Source organism: Ptychodera flava, chromosome 22, assembly GCF_041260155.1.
Source record: "Ptychodera flava strain L36383 chromosome 22, AS_Pfla_20210202, whole genome shotgun sequence".
Lineage (NCBI taxonomy): Eukaryota > Metazoa > Hemichordata > Enteropneusta > Ptychoderidae > Ptychodera > Ptychodera flava.
In genome coordinates this window covers 27,819,896-27,838,966 of record NC_091949.1, presented here as the reverse complement: position 1 = coordinate 27,838,966, position 19,071 = coordinate 27,819,896, and the positions used below count along the sequence as shown (strand labels likewise).

At 36.3% G+C, this 19,071-nt stretch overlaps 1 protein-coding gene across 1 annotated transcript; it reads right to left on the bottom strand.

Annotated features, from left to right (window-relative positions):
• Window positions 1–501: 501 nt before the first annotated feature.
• On the bottom strand, window positions 502–18,315 carry LOC139123112 (uncharacterized protein MCAP_0864-like). The gene is made up of 7 exons (XM_070689124.1): window positions 17,620–18,315; window positions 15,790–15,942; window positions 10,808–10,993; window positions 10,478–10,630; window positions 8,831–8,968; window positions 8,000–8,116; window positions 502–6,377 (listed from the first exon to the last, which is right to left on the bottom strand). Exons 1-7 carry the CDS (start codon window positions 18,052–18,054, stop codon window positions 6,018–6,020), a joined length of 1,542 nt encoding a protein of 513 aa, XP_070545225.1. The 5' UTR covers window positions 18,055–18,315; the 3' UTR covers window positions 502–6,017.
• Window positions 18,316–19,071: the final 756 nt, after the last annotated feature.

Below are 19,071 nucleotides of genomic sequence, written 5' to 3'. Positions count from 1 at the left end.
GGTTATCTAAGGGGAGGGTGCAATATATACTAGCGCAGAGAGAGAGAGAGAGAGAGAGAGAGAGAAGAGAGAGAGAGAGAGAGAGACAGCCTGGAAGAAAGAGACAGAGTAAGAGGTTATCTTTTGTGAAGTATTTGTTGGAAAAGAAAGACTAATATAACATTTCCTCATGCCTAGATTGTAGGACTATAGACAATCCCAAGTGTCTATTGTTCGGAGTGTAAATAATTCCCTGTGTGTATTCTGTTCATATGCTATTAATGTTACATTAGTGTTGCACATGGTAGCTCCCCAAATGTTGGAGGCAAAGAGTACAAATATAACACCCTCAGTGTCATACCCTGCATAGAAGAAAGGGTGAAAAAGTAAGAGAGAGAGAGAGAGAGAGAGAGAGAGAGAGAGAGAGAGAGAGAGAGAGAGTGTGTGCCGAGCTATAAAGATGTGATGTGCTTGAATCACGTACATTGGGGTGGAGTCAAAAACAACACAGGCACACTCAAATTCATATATAAGTGTTTTATTTCAGTTGAATTTTCACAGTTGGTTTGGATGAGGTTCATGGAGAAATGAAATGTACAAATCACGATAACTCCATTGAAATACCCATCCTCACTGTGATACCACACCTCTGGGCTTGTCAAAATTTTGAAATAGGACTTCAAAGAAAACATGAATAAAATGTAACTCAGAAAAGGCTGAAGAAAAGAAGCATACTTCATCAAAATAGATGTTTGATTTTATGCAGCACTGTACTATACAAATTACCAAGACTTCATCCAAATTTAAGTACCAAAGCAGGAAAAAATCCCTAAGTGGCCCCAGTAGCAAGAACACACAGTTTTTCAAATTTCTGATTCTGAATATTTGAGTAAACTGATCTGCTGATTTGAGATGATAATATGGCAGCTTCCAAATTGACTAAGCTTTAGATACTAGAGGAGGAATTATCAATAGCTTTTGGACTCAATGAGGAATAATCAACAGCTTAAGGGAACTGTCATGCATTGCAGACAATGTGGCTTTAATGTTCAGGAGAGTGTTGCTTTAATGTCAAGATGGTGTATTATTATCTAAACACTACTGAGGCTCTGTGTACAGACTGGCCATACTGGACTAATCATATATTGTCATGTAACTACGACAAAAGCTGTGAAATACATGCACAGATTATCTGTAAAACCATTGTTAGCAGAAAAATTGTAAAGCTAAAACACTAGCACTATGAGTTATATATCTGTTATTTGAAGATCATTACACACTTTTAAACTAATTACATCTACATCTACATCATGGAACAACTGTAAACTACTGTAAAATAATCCAAATTTGATCTATATGCTATTCTTATGTACAACAAAGATGTTTACACATGAGTTGTTTCATTGGAAATTACACATGAATAAAGTATGAATGCACTTATATAAAAATATGGTGGTATCTTAATCGTCTTTGCCAGAATTAAATGACAAAAGTTTCATCAGGTGAGAGTAATTCTGCTTTGATGTTATTGTGGATCTAATAGTATAATGATAGTTGACGGTTAGAAATTTACTGTGGGTTTTTTAATGTTAATCATTTAATGTAATTACATGTTTGTATTCCTGTTAAAGTGAATATTTTAAATGGATTTAGTTGTGACAATGGCTGCCACTGGCACGGATAAATATGTTATAAATGACACAAAACCTATCAAAATAACAGGAAAGAGAGATAATGGAGGAAAGCGTCTGTTTTCATGAAACAGGTCATACAGTAGAACTGAACGTGAAATTTGGATCTAGATGTAAATTTACAACAAAAATTTCAAAGCGGAGTGATTTTGGCTGATGTGGTATGTACTTTTCATTTTGCCTGTATGCATGGCAGTTGTAAGTCGGACAATTTCCATATTGTTCACTCACGGATGTAAATCAGACTTTTCAAAAGCTTGCATGTCTCATGCATTGAAATGAAAGATCGTGTCAAAGCAGGTGCCTTCAGTGCGATAAACCTGCCAGAAAATCTCCTCCCTGCCCAATAATTTGAATGGAAGACAAAACAAGGACAACCTCACAAATATTCAATGACAGGGAGTGATGCCTTTGTTCTAATAAAAAATTTACAGTTTTTATATGTTTTCTGTTTGTTTTTAAGTTTTTTATGTAAGACTGTTTTAGCAGTTTGTTTCCCTAACATGGAAAAATTTGTAATGGTTGTACATTTTAAAGTTTGAAATTTTTTTTAAACCATATAGCTCACTTAAGGAGGAATACACATTATTCAAACAAAGTTTGTTTCTAAAGTATCATGAAAAGAAAAATTTAAAAAAATAATAGCTTGGCTGATATTTATCTTCATTCCTTTATTTCATTCCCGTAAACGCATAAATACATTCTTAAATACACTTTCAAATCAATTTTATCGTACCTGGACACGTTATCTGTGCGGTTTTGTGACTTTTTATTCCATTCTTGCGGATCTTGGTCAGTGTGGAATGGCAGTTACTGGGTGTGTGAAACCAATTCCTTGGCTGGTGTGTTCAAATATTTCTCTCTCTTGACAAATATACATGATGGAAAAACAATACTGAAAATACTATTTCAAGAAAAAAACACTCTCATTTATCCATGCAAAATTCAAAACAATAGACACAAACCAATAAATTAATGCAATACAAAACGCACTTTCTGTAAAATAGATTTCTGTCAACATCTCTCTGGGTGTTGTCACCATATTTAAAGTAAACATTGCATCGTATTCTTTACATTTCAGATATTTTGAAAGACTGTTCATAAATGTCGGGGGTCTTTATCTGTCACTCACTCTGTACACTGCATCAAGAATTCAAAATAATACATTGTTCTTCTCTTGTTGGTTGTACGTGTCCTTGAGGTTTCCTTTGGATATCAACAATCTAAAAATATAATGTTCTCTTTCAACACAAGTCACATGAGATGAATCAACTCGGTACTCAAATTTCTGATGTTCAAAATCCATGAAGTATCATTAATTGTACAAAAATTTAGGCACACAAACAAAACTCGATGTTAACACACAATAAATATCAGTCTAGAAATACATCCATTGACAAAACATTCAACTAAATAGTTTTGATAATTTTACAGAAAGTGATTGTAGTGGTCATAAAATTTTCAAAGGAGGAATTTACTCAGATACAAAATTTTAGTAGCACACTATTATTAAACTAGATTAACTTTTACCCGCAAACAAATTATTGAATAAACTACAAATGTTGTAACAACCATTAGAATGTCAGGGAAATCCCAAACTTTTGAAATCTTTGAACAGAACATTAAATACACACTATTGTCTTTTGTTGGTGCATCCATGTTCATTGTGGGTGTACTGAAAATTGCAAAAAAAGGTTGAAATCAACTTTCTGTGATTGATATGTAGGCTATGAGGTGCCAAGTGAAAGTAAATATTTGGTGAAAATTTCGTAAAAAAGGTGACATTTTGCCATTCATACATGCTGTTTTGCATCAAGAAATCACAGGAATAACTTGTACAATTCGCCTAACATAAACAACTTAAGTGTAAGTTTATATACATTCTGTTATCTCTGCTGCTATAAAATATTTTAACAACTCTGAGGCTGTGGTCATGCTTTTCCCATACTTATCTTTTAAGAAATTAGAATGTTCACAAAATGTGGCTTGGATACGGGTATTTTGGTAAATTATTAAACTGTTCATTTTACATACCAAAAGCATAATCTATAAGCCAATAACTGTAACATAGTTGATAGGGGTAAGTATTTAGCTGCATCGTCATAAAAGTATAAATCTGTCAACTGATACTGTTCTGTTACAGTTAGAGTTTAGGCAGGACGTGTACAAACTTGGAGTCTCTGTGCAGTAGATACTGAGAACTCTGCTTAGGCATTTCAGCTGGATGGTATTAGTTTGGTTAGAAAATAATTTCATTACAATTCGGCTGATCATTTATTTACATGAAAAAATACTAGTATATGAGAAAGTAATAAAAATGACTACTAAACTTTCCTTTATCACTGAACTTGTCACACTCAATTGTACTTCATGTTGTGTGTGGGATTGTGTACAAGTACATGAGAATGGAAAAGTTGAAAAATATGGCAAAAATCTTATAACAAGGGTAAATATGTGATATACATAAACATACCAATTAATTCTTGTAGTAGTACTGTATATATTTTATCATATACCGGTATATTTTGCTTTTACTGTCTATGATTTTGTATATTGACAGTGTATCTCTTCTTGGTTTGTCCAGGCACTGCAACCAAGTCACTATACAGTTTGTACCATGCAATGAAAACTTCCGTTCAGCAGAAGTGGTTAGAGCTCCTCTTTCAAGGCTTTATCAGGACAAAGCAATGTTCAAAGTTTTTCAATCACTGTTTCTTTTACTGTTGTAAGGACTTCTTTTGCTTTTGGTCTTTGGGGGAAACCCCACAAATCAGCACTGAATTTATTTTCCAAATATTTCAAATAATTGAAAGAAAAAGAAAATCATCATCTGAGGTGTAAATATAGGTTTAAAGTTGCTCATGGGCCTTGAAAAGTTTTCTTTTAGTCTCAGTGAAGGGAAATGTAAGGTTGACATTCTCTGCTGATGTATTTATCCTAGAAAAAACCTGGAATGTCATCACTGCTTACGATATGGAGTTGAACTTGAAGCATTGACACAAGATAAAACAGAACTAGTTTTCTGATGTACCTCCGTTCTTTTCTTTACCAGTTCGATTTTGGATCAAAGGAATAATTTGTACCTTTTAATATAGCACCTGGATAACCACTTGAATTTTTCCATTTTGGTGCTAAAGTCCTCTGCTTTGGTAAATAGCAAAAAAGTTTAAATCTTTGCACCTACTTCTCCAAATCATGTAAAAATTTATGGCATTCATGTCATTGATAATAAGATACATATTTCATTCAAAGATGCATTCTGTTATAAGGTGAAAGTCAAATAGTATTTCCAAATGATATAAGCAAACTGAACTCATTAAAAGGATTGCACAATTATATTTTTCTATGATTTTGTACTTAGAATATGTCAATAAAAGTCATTGGTAATTTGTATCTTTTATGTATTTTACAATGATATTTTGGGAAAACAGAAAACTACATGTCAGAATAGAATTATTGCTGCAAAAGTACAAGACAGAAAATAAAATCTCATATATGACATGTGGTAAACTTTCAACTATTTGATGAGTAATGTGTTGTGTTACAGCAAAGTCAATTTGGTGTTCAGCATAAAGTAACTTTTTTGTGAAGCTTCACATGAATTAGTTTATATGACCTTTGACATTCGCATAATTTAAATACTTTCAATGTGAATGTCTTACGTATTGTATTGGAAGGTTAGTTTTTTGAAAGTATCTTCCTTGGTAGTAACGAATGGTATTTGTACAGAAGTACGGGTCATATTCTTCTGTTGGTATTAGTGTTTTATGCTTATGGCTGGTATTGTTGCCTGTTCAGTTGGAATTATCATCTCTGTAACCACTGTTCACTTTCACTTCACTGAGAAGTGCTACTCGGACCTTTGCTTTCTCGTGACCTCCGACCTTACATTCGTGCCACTTTTCCTTTCGTTCCCCGGTGCTGTTGCTTCTTGCTAACGCTTGACTGTGGCTATGCATCAGGTTTTAGAATTTCTGGGAAAATTTTGGGATTCTTATTACTGATCAAATGAAACTTGCTGCCCAGCGGTGTGACACCTTAACATCCCCTACATTACATTACGCTGATTTTGAAGTCAAAAAGCTGCAGATTTTGAACCTGAAATTTACGTGATCTCGAACAGCTGAAGTCAAACAGAAATTAAATTTCATTTTCCAAATGATATGATTTGAGTTTCCCCCCCAATGTTATTGCATAATTTTTTCAGCCACTGACAATTTTACAATTTGTTTTTCTTCTTTTCTTATTTCTGATGCAGCAGCCAAACATACCACAATGGACCTATACTTACCACAACCTGCCAACACTCTCCCAAGTTGGTGAATTTCAAGGTCTGAGTTGAACTCTTCAGTTAAGGCATTTCTCTACATGTTTTTCGAACTCATCTCTCTCGTGAGGTGCAAACTCCCGCTCACAACGAGGGCACTCCCGAGGGCCATGGCTTGTGAGACTGCTCGAAGCCACCTCATCGCTTCCCTTGACCACTATGTCAGAATCAACGACAACCTCAGTCGGCAGTGGCTTGTGTTGCCACCGTGCCTGCTGGCCGTAGGCGTAAGACCTGTGTCCGCTCTGCACAACGCCAGGGCTAACCATATCAGTCACTAAATCTTGATTAACTCCATAACCATATTGTTGCATCTGTCGCCGCTGTAATTGCTCTCTTTCTTTTCGTTCTTTTTGATAAAGATTTTTTATGCGATATAACTACAAGGAGTGATAAAAAATAATGGGTTGAGTTAGACATGTGCATGTTTTGATGGAAAGACACTAACGCTTGTCCGATTGCCCGGGGCAAGTGAAAGTCGCATTCGGACAAGTGAAACGCCGATGCCACTTGCCCGACGGGACAAGTGAAACAATAATTACCTCGAAATCAAATCTATGAGATCGATTTTCTGATGTGGGAACACTGACTTAAACAACATATAATAATCATTTTATGTCATTGTGCGAACTAGCATAAAGTTTTTCACAATATTGCATGATCGTTTTCAATAAACAATACCATCGGTTAATTACAGTACGCTGGTTGAGCGTACGTCCACAAAGTTCCTAGCCCTCACAAGACAAATATGGTGGGCGCTGTCACATGTCTGTACGATCAAAAAGGAGACACACACGAAGTTTTTGTGTTGTGTATGAATGTTTACAACACTATAAAAATAAAATTAGGTAGCGAAAATTAGCACCAAAAAACAGGACTTTTACTAAAACGTACTCTGCATTGCAATGTTCAGTTCAGTGACTGGCATTCACGGGGTTCATTGTGGAAGGCTGCATGCATGGTCACGAAAGCTTTGGTGTCAACGGGTCCAGTCTTTGAATTTTCAATGGACTCTGACTTATTTCTCAGGTCAATATGCCAAAAGTTACTTGTTCGTGGCAACCAACCTCTCTGTTTGTGAATTTTCCCATTCTAAAATGACTGCAAAGAAGCAATCGGACCGAAATTAACATCGAGAAATCAGCTTTTAAAACGGATCGCAAACTCGCCGACACCCTTAAGTTGTTGATTTAAAGTTACTGAATCTGCGCATGAGCATTATAAAGACCACCTAAGTCATCAGAAAAACAGGATACTGGTATAGTGTACGGTATTAATGATAACTTCATAGTGGTGAGGGATGACATACGCAGTGTAAAAACATGACAAAGAAGTACATTATTTTCAGAAGCTTCAAAAATTCCTTTATAACTTCTAAAGATTTTTTCTTTCTGTATAGTTCAGTTAAAACTGAAAAAATACCTTGAAGGTACAGTGGAAGTGGCTGTTATTATTTGTACATTATTATAGCCCTAAGAAAGTAAACGTACAAGCATATTAAATATTATAATTTTTCATGAATATTAATTAATGATCATGAATATTAATGAGCTGCCCAGCACTCTTGGAAGTCTGGGGAGAATAGTGAGAGAGTGACTGACATTTTGCACTACATCATGAAGTTTGATGAATAACACGATAAAGTGTGAAAAAAAAATCACTGCTTTTGCTTTTTTTTTAAAACACATAATTTTACTGGGCAAGTGATTTTCCAATTCGGGCAAGTGAACTTCACCCCCCACTTGCCCGAAGGGCAAGTGGATAAAAAAATAAGTGTCTTTCCCTGGTTTTGATGGAAAAATAGACGAGCTCATAGAAATATCAAGACTTTTCTCTGAATAAACCATCTTTAGATGTAGTCTGGCAAAGCAACAACCAGACATTTGTTAAGATGTTGACTGATAGTTTCCATATACCCGGTAGTTGTCAACACTCCACCCCACCCCCACTACATGCAAGCTGGCATGGACACATTTTTACAGCAATGACCCATGAAACTCACCTCTTCAGTTAAACCTGTAATTTGCGATTGTTTCTCTTCGATATCTCTGTCATATTTACTCTTCATATCCTCTCTGTCTTTCCTTTCATGTTGAAAATCGTCTTCATAACATTTCATCTTGAATAGTAAATATATAAATAAATAATAAATAAATAAATAAATAAATAAATAAGAACACTTATTTAAACTGCACATAACCAGGATTAAAAATGTTTTCTTTTATCAAATTTTGCCATTGATTTTATTTCTGCCGCAGTTTACACAGTTGTTTAAATTTAGACAAGTTTCGGTTTTATACCATTTACCTTAAAGCCTTTCACACCCATTTCCCAGTCTAGAGGTCCAACTTTACCACAGAAAACAATGAGATTGGTTCAATCCATAGTGGTGAAAGGGTTAAGTCTTAGCATATTTTCCACCCACTTTATCAAGAGCATGAGGAATGTACCCATGTTTGGTGTTGAAAGCACAACACCAAAAGCAGTAAGTTTTTGGCAAATGCTAAACGCAATCTTTGTACTGGTTTGAACAATGGTTTGATGTGCTAATGGCTAAAAATTGCTGAAAAGAAAAATCCCAGCTATATAAGAAGAAAGCAGAACTTAAAATTGTATGATTACCAATACAATGCCATGTACACCAATTGCAATTGAATGCTGATGACAGAGAAACCGGAAGTCTATAAATAGATTTATGTTGTTATCAAAAACTACTGACCAATGCTAAAGATGTAATCTGTATAGCATATATGATTAAACACAATCACTCAAAACTATCTCTTTTTAAAATTGGTTTCTGTGACATATAGGGTGTTTGGAACCCTATACTTACCTGTGTAGTCATAAGGTTTACGTATTCTTTATGTTGCGCTGCGTCACTTTTCAGTTCCTCATTTTCCTTACTTAAATCAACACAGGTCAAACAATTCTGTGGTTTCGTTTCCAGTTCCGTTATTCTTTGCAGTAAGTCCTGTGATTTGCAAAAGACAAAATGTCAGCTCTCATCTACTCTGGTTAATGGAACATGTGATTTCAACTTGTATTTATCCCCTCATCGACACTTGATATTTATTTACAGGCCGGAAAAAATAAGGCCTACCCATACGTAGAATATTGTACATATGCAAAAAAAGGCATTTTTCAAACTGGCTTTCCAGAGTTATATCATATCCTTTATGAAATGAACAACATATCCGTGAATGGTACACACTATTACTCAATTATTTGTTGGGATTTTATGCAGGTGCACATATGGTAAAAGTAACGTTTCATGAGACAACGACATCTGTATGTATATGGTACTGTTCCTTCTGCTCTTATTTGCTATGGTCACTCTTTTTTAATCATCCCAAGCTTGCTTATGTGTACACATTACTGACAAACTAGCCAACACACATGTCATGTTATGCTTTCATTACTAAAGTCTAATGCCTTAATGTGTACGGTCGCAACTTTCACTTCTTGAAGCGTGATTACGATGGACATGGACACCCCATTGTAAAACGAAAATAACCATGTATGGTGGTCAAACACAGTAGTGATAACAGGCAGCAATTGAGGGTGGTTATTTAATATGCGCCTTGATTAAGTGCTAACACGCACGACCATCTGGATAATGTTGATAAACTTTTCTCTTCCATTCCATGCTATCACTTTCACATCTATTTTTAGATTACTGCAGAAGAGTGAAAATACCCATAATGCTATGACATCTACAAAAAGAGATTTATTATCGTCAGGTAATTTTAAAAGCGAAAGTGAAAGTTGGTATTACGTTCATGTCTGAAGATAAAATCAAACAAAATAACTGGGAGGATATTTACGTTCCCTTTGTTTTCAAACATTGTCTACAATATTCTCATTAATTATTCAAAAGCACTCAGGTGATAAGCAACATGGAAGGTCATTATTGGAAATGAGAGGGCAATAATATTTTGATATCCCCCTATGAATTATTCATATTCTATAAATGCACGCTGTTATTATTGTTGAAGCTGAGTATGCAAGTGAATACTGGATCACTGAGGCAGCAAAAGCAATTTTTTTTTAAATAATATAACCAGCTGCTACCATGTCCTTGCAGAATAAATTTCCCACATATAGAAAGAGAATGCATCAAACTCCTGGTGCATACTTAACCGGTCAATACGATGCCTCATTTACATTTTCCTTTTTTTCGTTGTTATTGAATAAATCATATGAGGTGTTGTAAAACAGTAACACATGGTGTTATTACTTTTGGTTTTTACATACGAATGTGAAAACGATTGGAAATGATAATCTTAAAATTCTGCACCATGATTATAAAGCTGTCTCAGTTGATAATGTTTGGACTACATATATGGTATTCTTCTCAGATTTTTTCGTTTTTGTATATTTTCAACCTTTAATTGTTTTCCTTTTGTAAAAGTTTTAAGACAATCATTTTTAGGCAAGGAAGACTAAATGATCATGTTTCTTTGAAAGTACCAGTATGTACCTGGTTTTCCTTTTCCAGTCTCACGATTTCTTTACTCTTAACCTCCAGCTCTTCGTTTTTATTGATCAATTCACTGCGAAAGATGTTAAACTTTGACAGCAAGCCTGCTATTTCCTGATCAGCTCTATGTAGCTCTGCCTTCAAAGCAGTTTCCTGTTATGAAAAAAAGAAGAAAAATTTCAGCTCACTTTGTTTTAACAACATAGGTTTAAATGACATTATGGTTACTGAAAGTTCTTGAAATTACTGTGAATGGTTTTTCACATCTTTTTTTTGATCTAAAGGAAAGTATATTATCTTCCCATGCTTTAGAAATCATTTTTGGTTTACCTCTGCTGTTGGACCACTGCCAATTTTATGTTTGCTGACTAGATTTTTCTCTTCCCTTAGAGCTTCTATTTCCTTATTATATCTTTCTTGTTCCTCACTGCATTTCTTTTCCAGTTTTTCCAATTCCTGGGTTAACACGTTCACCAGCACTGTCTTGACGCCCACAGATTTTGTCAACCCTACAATCTGTACAAAAAGAATCATTTAAAATAAAGTTAATTGACGGTACAGAAAATAAGGTAGATGGGTATATGTGTACACATACATGTTCATACATACACACAAACATATACTCAGGTATGCGATAAATACATGCTTTTCATTTGTATATGTTGTGTGTCACATACCACACAATTGCTACTATTCATTAGGTATCCAGCGACCAAGTGAAACAAGTTTGTGCTTTTTGGGAATGAACTGTCTATATACATGTGACTGTATCTTGCTTGAATCATGAAAATGACGTAGTGGATGGTCATCCTGCAAAAACATTGTGTGCTTTATCAATGGGATCTGGTCCTATTCCTGACCTAGTTTTGCTTGTCTCGTTGTTTGGACTTTTCTTCTCTGAACTTGGGGTTGTTGTACGGACATCTAAGTTTGGAGTGACTTTCATGTGGCTTTTCTGAACTTATATACGTAGACACATATGCAAGCCTGCATATGTGTCTAAACTTGCATTTGCTGCCATCACTACCCCAACCCAGCAAAACTGGATGGAGTTGTTGGATTTCCATCGCGACTTGTTTTTTCATCTCTGCTGCTCTATAGTATAGGTAAAGTTCCTTGAGATCATGGCTGTTGCTGTCCCAGGTGTGATGTCCGCACTCTATGTCTTGCAAGAAAGCACCATGAAACTTTCTGACTGCGTCCCAGGGATAAACAGCCACATATCTCATGAGCATGTTTAAGTGTCGCAATCACACCCTTTTCTCGACTTCTGAGATAGTGTTGTTGGAGAGAAGAATTAATGTATAACCCTCAACGAATTCATTCATCGTTATGGAGTCATAGCTGATTTCATTTCTGGCCCCATTTGGATGTGATTGGGCCGGGACACTGACACAGTAGCCTTTTCCTTTCTCGTCAGAAAACGTTGCGACTTTGCTCCAGATCCGGTGTCTTGGTGTATTATTGATGAAGTCAGGGACGTAGTTATGTTGTGCCTCTCTTAATTCATGTCAAAGCTGAATGTGTCCAGCCATCATGCGCCTAAGCTGATCTATGTTCAGCTCAGTGGAGTCGTTGGCGGCAAAAGTTTGTAACTTTGTACATGTATCATTTAGACTTCTACCCCTGGTGCCACTTCGGGGTTGGAGTGATCTCTATGGACTGATAATCATTCTGGCCTAAGCAAAGTTCGGCTTTGATAGTGTTTTTATCTTCCCTGAAAGCTCTAAACTCTGATATAAACTTGGAGGCTACATATGGAAAGATAACTTGGTCATTACGGTCAGCACTGACGTCTGGGTGTGAAGTTTTCTTCCCTCTGGTCTTTCTCTGGGGTCTGGTACTGAGGCCACCAGTAGATACCGCCTTTTTTGCAGACTACACTCAGCATTGCAATATGGATAAATTATGGCTGTGGGCGTGAAACACATGACTGCAAACGATAACCTAGAACTCATCTTTGTAACCATGTATCTCATGTTTTGAGTTTCAAACCGAGGGGCAAGGGTCATGAGGGTAGACTTTCAAGGACATTTTGCAATTATGTTGTTGTTTTGTTTTTTTTGACAGTGATGTAAATTTATGGAGACCCAGAATGAGTCTGTTTACCAGTAATTGCTGATATTAAAATTAATTGACTGTTTTTGCATTCAAATTGCATGGTACCCTGGATTTTTCCCATTTTTGCTCATGATGTCACATGTTATTGTTTGTAGCATACATTGTTGTTTTCCTAAAATAGAAATTTGGAAATCCCCAGTAACATTGTATTGCCATTGGACAGCTGTCAACATTTGCCTAATTCTCATGCTCTAAATCTTTTATCTTTTAAGCTACTGTACAGCACTGGTGAGTATTGTCGTAAATATGGCCCTAAAAGTCTTCAACTTATTTCCTTAATAAAGGTTGAGTACTTAGTCAAATACTGCTGCACTGTGAACAATTTCAATTGCAGACCAACTCACGATTTATGAGATCCTACAGTACTGCAGGGACTGCTGACGGTATGCCAATTAATTTACAGATATGTTGTAATGTGCAGTCCACAACAGCGTGACATAGCAAAACTCTGTCTGTTTACCTAACCCTGTCTGATTAGCTAACCGTTGCCATTTCAAAACTATGAACCTAGGAACTAATAAGTCCTCTAAATACATACATTGAAACTCAATGAATTTGACCACTCAATTAAGTTAATGATTTCAAATTGTAATTATTTTTTCCAGTCGAATTATTAGGGTTTTTACAGTACACGACACCAGTGTTTTGTCTGTGCATAATATGAAACTTTGGATGCGAGCCAATTTCCAACATTCCTAAATGTCATGGATGAGCAACTGTCACGACATGTCTTGCAGCTGTAGCATTTAATATCTTTTGATAAGCACTCTAATTGCAAAGCAGGTCTGGGTTTAGTTCCATAATAATAGATGCACACCAGTATTTGCACACTGCAGCTTTGCATTTCATAAAACATTTGTCTTGTCTTCGTCAAAGTACAAGGTTTGTGGCAAGCTGACTACTTATCACAACATGTTGAGAAGAATAATGGAGAATGCTAATAAACAAGATCTGAATTTGTAAGATTTTGCGTACAAAATATTGAAAGTTGGTCTTTTGATCCTGCTACAAAGATCGCACACTAATATGCGAGGTCTCTGCTGCTAGAGAAGGAGAGGTCAGAGTAGATTGACCCTCATTGTTATTCGGTTTCACAGTAAACATATGTAACTAGGCTAGCACAATGCAGGGTATGTCAAACTCTTGGCAAGATTGCAAGTCTGACATCAGACCTGCGTATATCGACTGTACCGTAAACAACTCAACTATGGAGAAGTGAGCCCTTGCTACGTGCATTCTAACATTCACGATAAGGTAAATTAGTACTGTGACGATAGGATATGAAAGCTGGCTCTGCCAAGTTTCATTTTTTCCAGTTTGTCAAATCATCTTTTACTCCTGGATACTCTTACCATTAGAAGAAGAAATGAAACAATGTGATCTATGAAACGACAAAATCTAGAGCAGTGGATCTTTGAAACAAAAGTTCTCCCACGAAAGTGAAAGACCAGTCCTTTCTTATAATAATTGCAAGTAAAATGCTGGTATGGCAATATTTCTGGCACTTTAATTTGTATTTATCTCTTGTGGTGACTTGTTCCGCTCAGAAGTTGTATGATGTATGACAATGTACCTTGTTCTCTTTAAATTTAAGGAAGCTTACTTCATTATCACATGATATGGCAGAAGTAAAACCAAGAACATGATTTTGAAATTTTAATCAAAGCATATCAGTCACGAAAATCAGTCAAAGAGGACGTGAGGGCCGTCATGTGATTGTTCTAACTTGAGAATGATCTATTGTCTTAATTACATGTAAAATGCCATATCTATAAGTGGGGTAAAAGGGCAAAAAAGACCCTTTATTTGTCATTGTGTCATGCCCAGGAATGTTATACCGCAATAATTTTTCTCATTGGAGACAAAACAACAAAAAACTGCCCCATGCAAGCTGAACAAATACTAAAAAGAATTAGCATTGAATACGGAGAACGATCGATCGGTGAACAGAGTCCTTGGTAATTCAACATACAGTGTACATTAAATATGTACACACATAAATACCTTGGCAGTTTTATGATGCCTCATAACATCATCAATAACAATCTTTATGTGTTTTTTGTTCACTTTCAAGGTCGAACAGTCACTGGTTTTTCCCTACCATTGGTAGTGTGAAATCTTGTCTAAATAGCAAATGACTGATACAACACTGTGTGATGGAGATACTTGAGGGTGATTCAAGCCTTCCTAAGTAACCTTCGTTTTATCTTATCCTACGCGCGATAACACAAAATATATCAGAAGTCATGAAAGGACCTAGCAACACAAATATATCCCACATTAGCCCTTCGGTTTTAGGATATGATGTCATGTTTAGTAGATTAGTTTCAGGATTCTTGTGTTTACAGGATACAAGATGTTGATCTAAGTATGGATTTTTCTGTTGCACAATGTTATGGCAACATATGGTATGAATCACAGATCTGGGAAAAAACCTAGTGATGATGCCAACATTTTTAGGTCTCCCGTCAGTCACCAAATTAACCTCCAAAATTCTTTCTCTTAAAATTGTTTCCACTTTCCAAAAACAAAATTTGCCACAAATTCACATTTTTGTACAAACATAATATTCCTATGATAAACTGTACGATACTTGGGACTGACCTTTGACATATACATTGCTTTGACTCAATTACTCTCCATAACACTTAGACATGTACTTGAAAACATTTCAAAAAGCTTTCAAAAAGGGAAATTACAGGACAAAGTTACATTATTTTTGTAAGAACTACAAGAATTTAACGCAGGACACTGGTTATCATTACAATTGCTTATCACTTATCAACTGACTTATTATTAGTTATAATTTCTGGTTAAAAAGTTAAAGTGCAATTCTGTCAATGTGTCAGCTTCGACACCAAAGTATAATTAGAGTGACGAACTTGACTTTGAGTGAATGTTGATGAACCAAAATTTCAAACAAACATCAAATCATAATAAGATATGTATGAACAATAACTGTAGACCATCTTGTTGAACCTAAACACATACTACTAATTTTACAGTAATATATTTAAATCATGGTTCCCTATCACATGTAGACGTTAATAAATGGTAGAACCTTTAGCTGAATTTTCTACCAGTTTCTCCTCTATGGACTAAAGAGGTCTCCTGTGTTTCCTGCTTTTATAGACACAACAAATAGAAATAGGTTCGGTGAATCAATTAAAAATTCAGTGGCTATTATATACCTGTTCTTTCATCTGCTGGCGAGTTTTGTCATCATTTTCACTGCTGTCAAGATCCCGTTGTTTAATTTCTGCTCTCAGATCTTCAATTTCCTTTGTTTTCTCCTTAACACTTTCTTGAAGTTCCTTGACGGTTTCTTCGTATTCCGTTGACTCCTGTCAGACAGTTCAATAACAAAGAATCAAATTTAAGACAGTGAACAGAGAACTTAAGGCATGTGGGAAAAATCAGTTTTAAGTACGAGAGATCACATAAATTGAAGTTGTCTGAAATATTATGTCTAGTGAAGGAAAATGTGTTACATGTTGTTTTATTGTATATTTACTATATTTTAAATGATCGGATTTTGCTGTAATAATCAGTAATATGTCACAGGACATTCATATGACACCCACTGTTTCATAATCTATGAGTGCAAAAAGTATGAAACTACTTCTTCAGTGACCAGATTATGTCATAGATGTCATGATTTCCTGAGCTCTTATAAAAAGATGTTTGAAAGTACTAACAGTGGTCAATTGTCGAAAACTTCAGTTGGTCTTACAATATTTTGATGTGCAATGGCTATGCAATTTCCCCTTTCGTGTTGAGGATTGCAATGTCATCTTTTAATGATGACAGTTGGGGCAATGACCCCTCGGACATCTCAGTGTTGAGTCATCATACATGTTTAAGTATGAGTATTGTGTACTTATTGAGTACATGGCAACAATAAAATAAAAATCCCCAAAGACAGGACTATTTTGAATGATGACAATCTTGAAATGTGTTAATCAGCAAAGTTTTGATATTATATTGCACTCTGTAAACAATATCACATGACCTGACTGACCTTCATGGAATTTGAATATAATAAGTATTAAAGAGAGAGGGCAGTTGTACTGAACACGTTTTTGTGACTGATAAGGTTTGAGACTTTGAACTGCTTAAGAAGAACACCTCATTCTGCTGTTTTTCTGCAATTTTGTACCCGCCTTTATGTACGGTCTACACGTGCAACTGCTGCAAGATATGCCCCTAACAAAGGAGCCTTTAGCTGCAAAATTGTAGCTCTACGGTGAGGCGGTCGGTGAGTTTTGGTTTTTGCGACCTCGCTCACCAGTAGAGCTACAATGCCGAAGGCCCTGTAGCATACAAAATAAGCGCGCCACATATGGCGCGGCATTTTCATGTAAAATCCCACATATTTACTGCATTTGGTCGTACCGATTTATCACTACTGAAGACTAAACATTATACTACACTGACCTTGTCGTTAATGGGGTTTGGTATTAGCACAGACACGTCGATCGCGTTCCACAAACATTGAGCGTGTTTCTGGGAGCCGCCATTACCGGAAGTTGGTAATGACGCTTCAAGAATTGTTTTTGGAACGTGATCGACGTATTTGAACAAATACCAAACCCCATACACGACAAGGTTAGTGTAGTATAGTGTTTAATCTTCAGTAGTGATAAATCAGTATGACCAAATGCAGTAAATCTATGGGATTTTACATCAAAATGCCGTGCCATGTGCAGCGTGCTTATTTTGTATGCTACAGGGCCTTCGGCATTGTAGCTCTACTGTGAGCGATGTCGCAAAAACCAAAACTCACCGACCGCCTCACCGTGGAGCTACAATTTTGCAGCTAAGGAGCCTTGTGAGTGGCACACAGACTACCCCTATGTGTTTCCGTGTGGAACACCACACCTAGTGATTTTGAATAACCGTCTTGCATTTTGAACAGCGGACCAAGCCCTGATTGTAATTTATTTTCCTTCCCGAAACTTGCTGGTCACGCCATCGTGAACACTGGGAAATTCTGCTGCCGTTTGCTCGTGCTGACTTACAAGAAAACTTCTCATATCCTGTCCATTCAGAAATTTTTTCAACTCTCGTTTGCATATGGCCAGTTCTCGCACTAAATTTTCAAGAACTTCATGAGAAATTCCCGGAACAACACTCGTTGAAAAACTGCTCGATTCTTCCGTCCTTCCAATAAGCTTTTTCTCGTTAACACTTTCGTCGTCAGAAACATAATCTGAAGTGTCTTTTTTGGTCCGCCGCTGCTGTTCTTTCAGCAATACTAATTTCCTCTTGGCGAGTTCAAGTTCACGTTCCAACAAGTCAGCACGTTCCTTATTCCTACGGGTTTCAAGCCTTTCTTCTTCTAAAAGCGCAGTTAGGTTTTTCAGTTTGGGTTGTCGGTGCAATAAGGAGTCCTTCTCAGCAGATATGCTGGCAAGTTTCAGCGTTAGCTGCTGATAGTTCATATAATCAGACATCGTGGCGAAGCAAGGTCACCAAAATGGCAAATACTCTTCGACTGTAGTCAACGTCGACACGGCACAACAGAACACTGCATAAAGTCTTCTTCAAAACTTGTCGTAACCGCCTTAAATTGACAGAGTAAGAATGATAAAATCCCCTGCTATGTGGCACTTTTTTGGAGAAAATAGTTGACAAAAGATCGTTATTTTCGGTGAGGAGGGGATTTCTGTATTTCTGATGACGCTTCTCAGCTAGCAGGGGATTCCCCGTGACGTACCCATTCGGGCATGCGCAGCTTGTAAGTTGTAACATTTAAATTTTAATGGCGTTTGCAAGATGCCCAGTAGGAACTCTCTTCACAAGTTATCACAGGAAAATTTTGTATATCTTTTCAATTAAATGAAACATGAAATTCTTTGTGGTACAACATGGCATTTTCGGAAACACACTGGGACAAAAGGGACAAAAATGCATGCTAATGAGGTCGAACCGTGTTTGAGGTTTGAGATTCTCGTCTCGGGATGGCGCTGTACACATTTCTCGACGATTGAGGGCGACGCCAGCCGCCGGGGGGCGCGGTCTGCGCAACAAATCAGACGATGATGCAACATAGACACGGATAGGGACACTACCGTAGCACTGCATATACATACAGGCCTACATGTGCCCCAGATTATTAGACATTATCTGTGTTACTTCTCCTGTTATGATCAAAAACCACTTATGAATATTAATAAATTATGAATATGAATGTTACAATAATAAAACTTTTTACAAAATCGTCGTCTATTTTGTGTAAATACCTAGAAACGCCATTGATATTATAATGATTATTAATAAATTATGGTTATGATTAATAACATCATATTTTACACACTGTAATCTGCTTATGTAAACAACCCTCTGGAAACCCTTACTGGTTCATAATCATGTGCAAAAGTGTATAAGTTACACATGTTCAATCTACAGCGAAAGTTACTACACAGCGTACATAATGAGTGTATTATAATAACAATGGTTTTCAAGAAGGT

Excerpts from the sequence above, each read along its gene's own strand:
- LOC139123112 (XM_070689124.1), bottom strand. The coding sequence starts at position 18,054 with ATGTCTGATTATATGAACTATCAGCAGCTAACGCTGAAACTTGCCAGC. Across the intron at positions 8,117-8,830 it reads TAAACCTTATGACTACACAG|ATGAAATGTTATGAAGACGA; the intron begins GTAAGTATAGGG and ends TTACTATTCAAG. Across the intron at positions 6,378-7,999 it reads TTACAGGTTTAACTGAAGAG|TTATATCGCATAAAAAATCT; the intron begins GTGAGTTTCATG and ends CACTCCTTGTAG.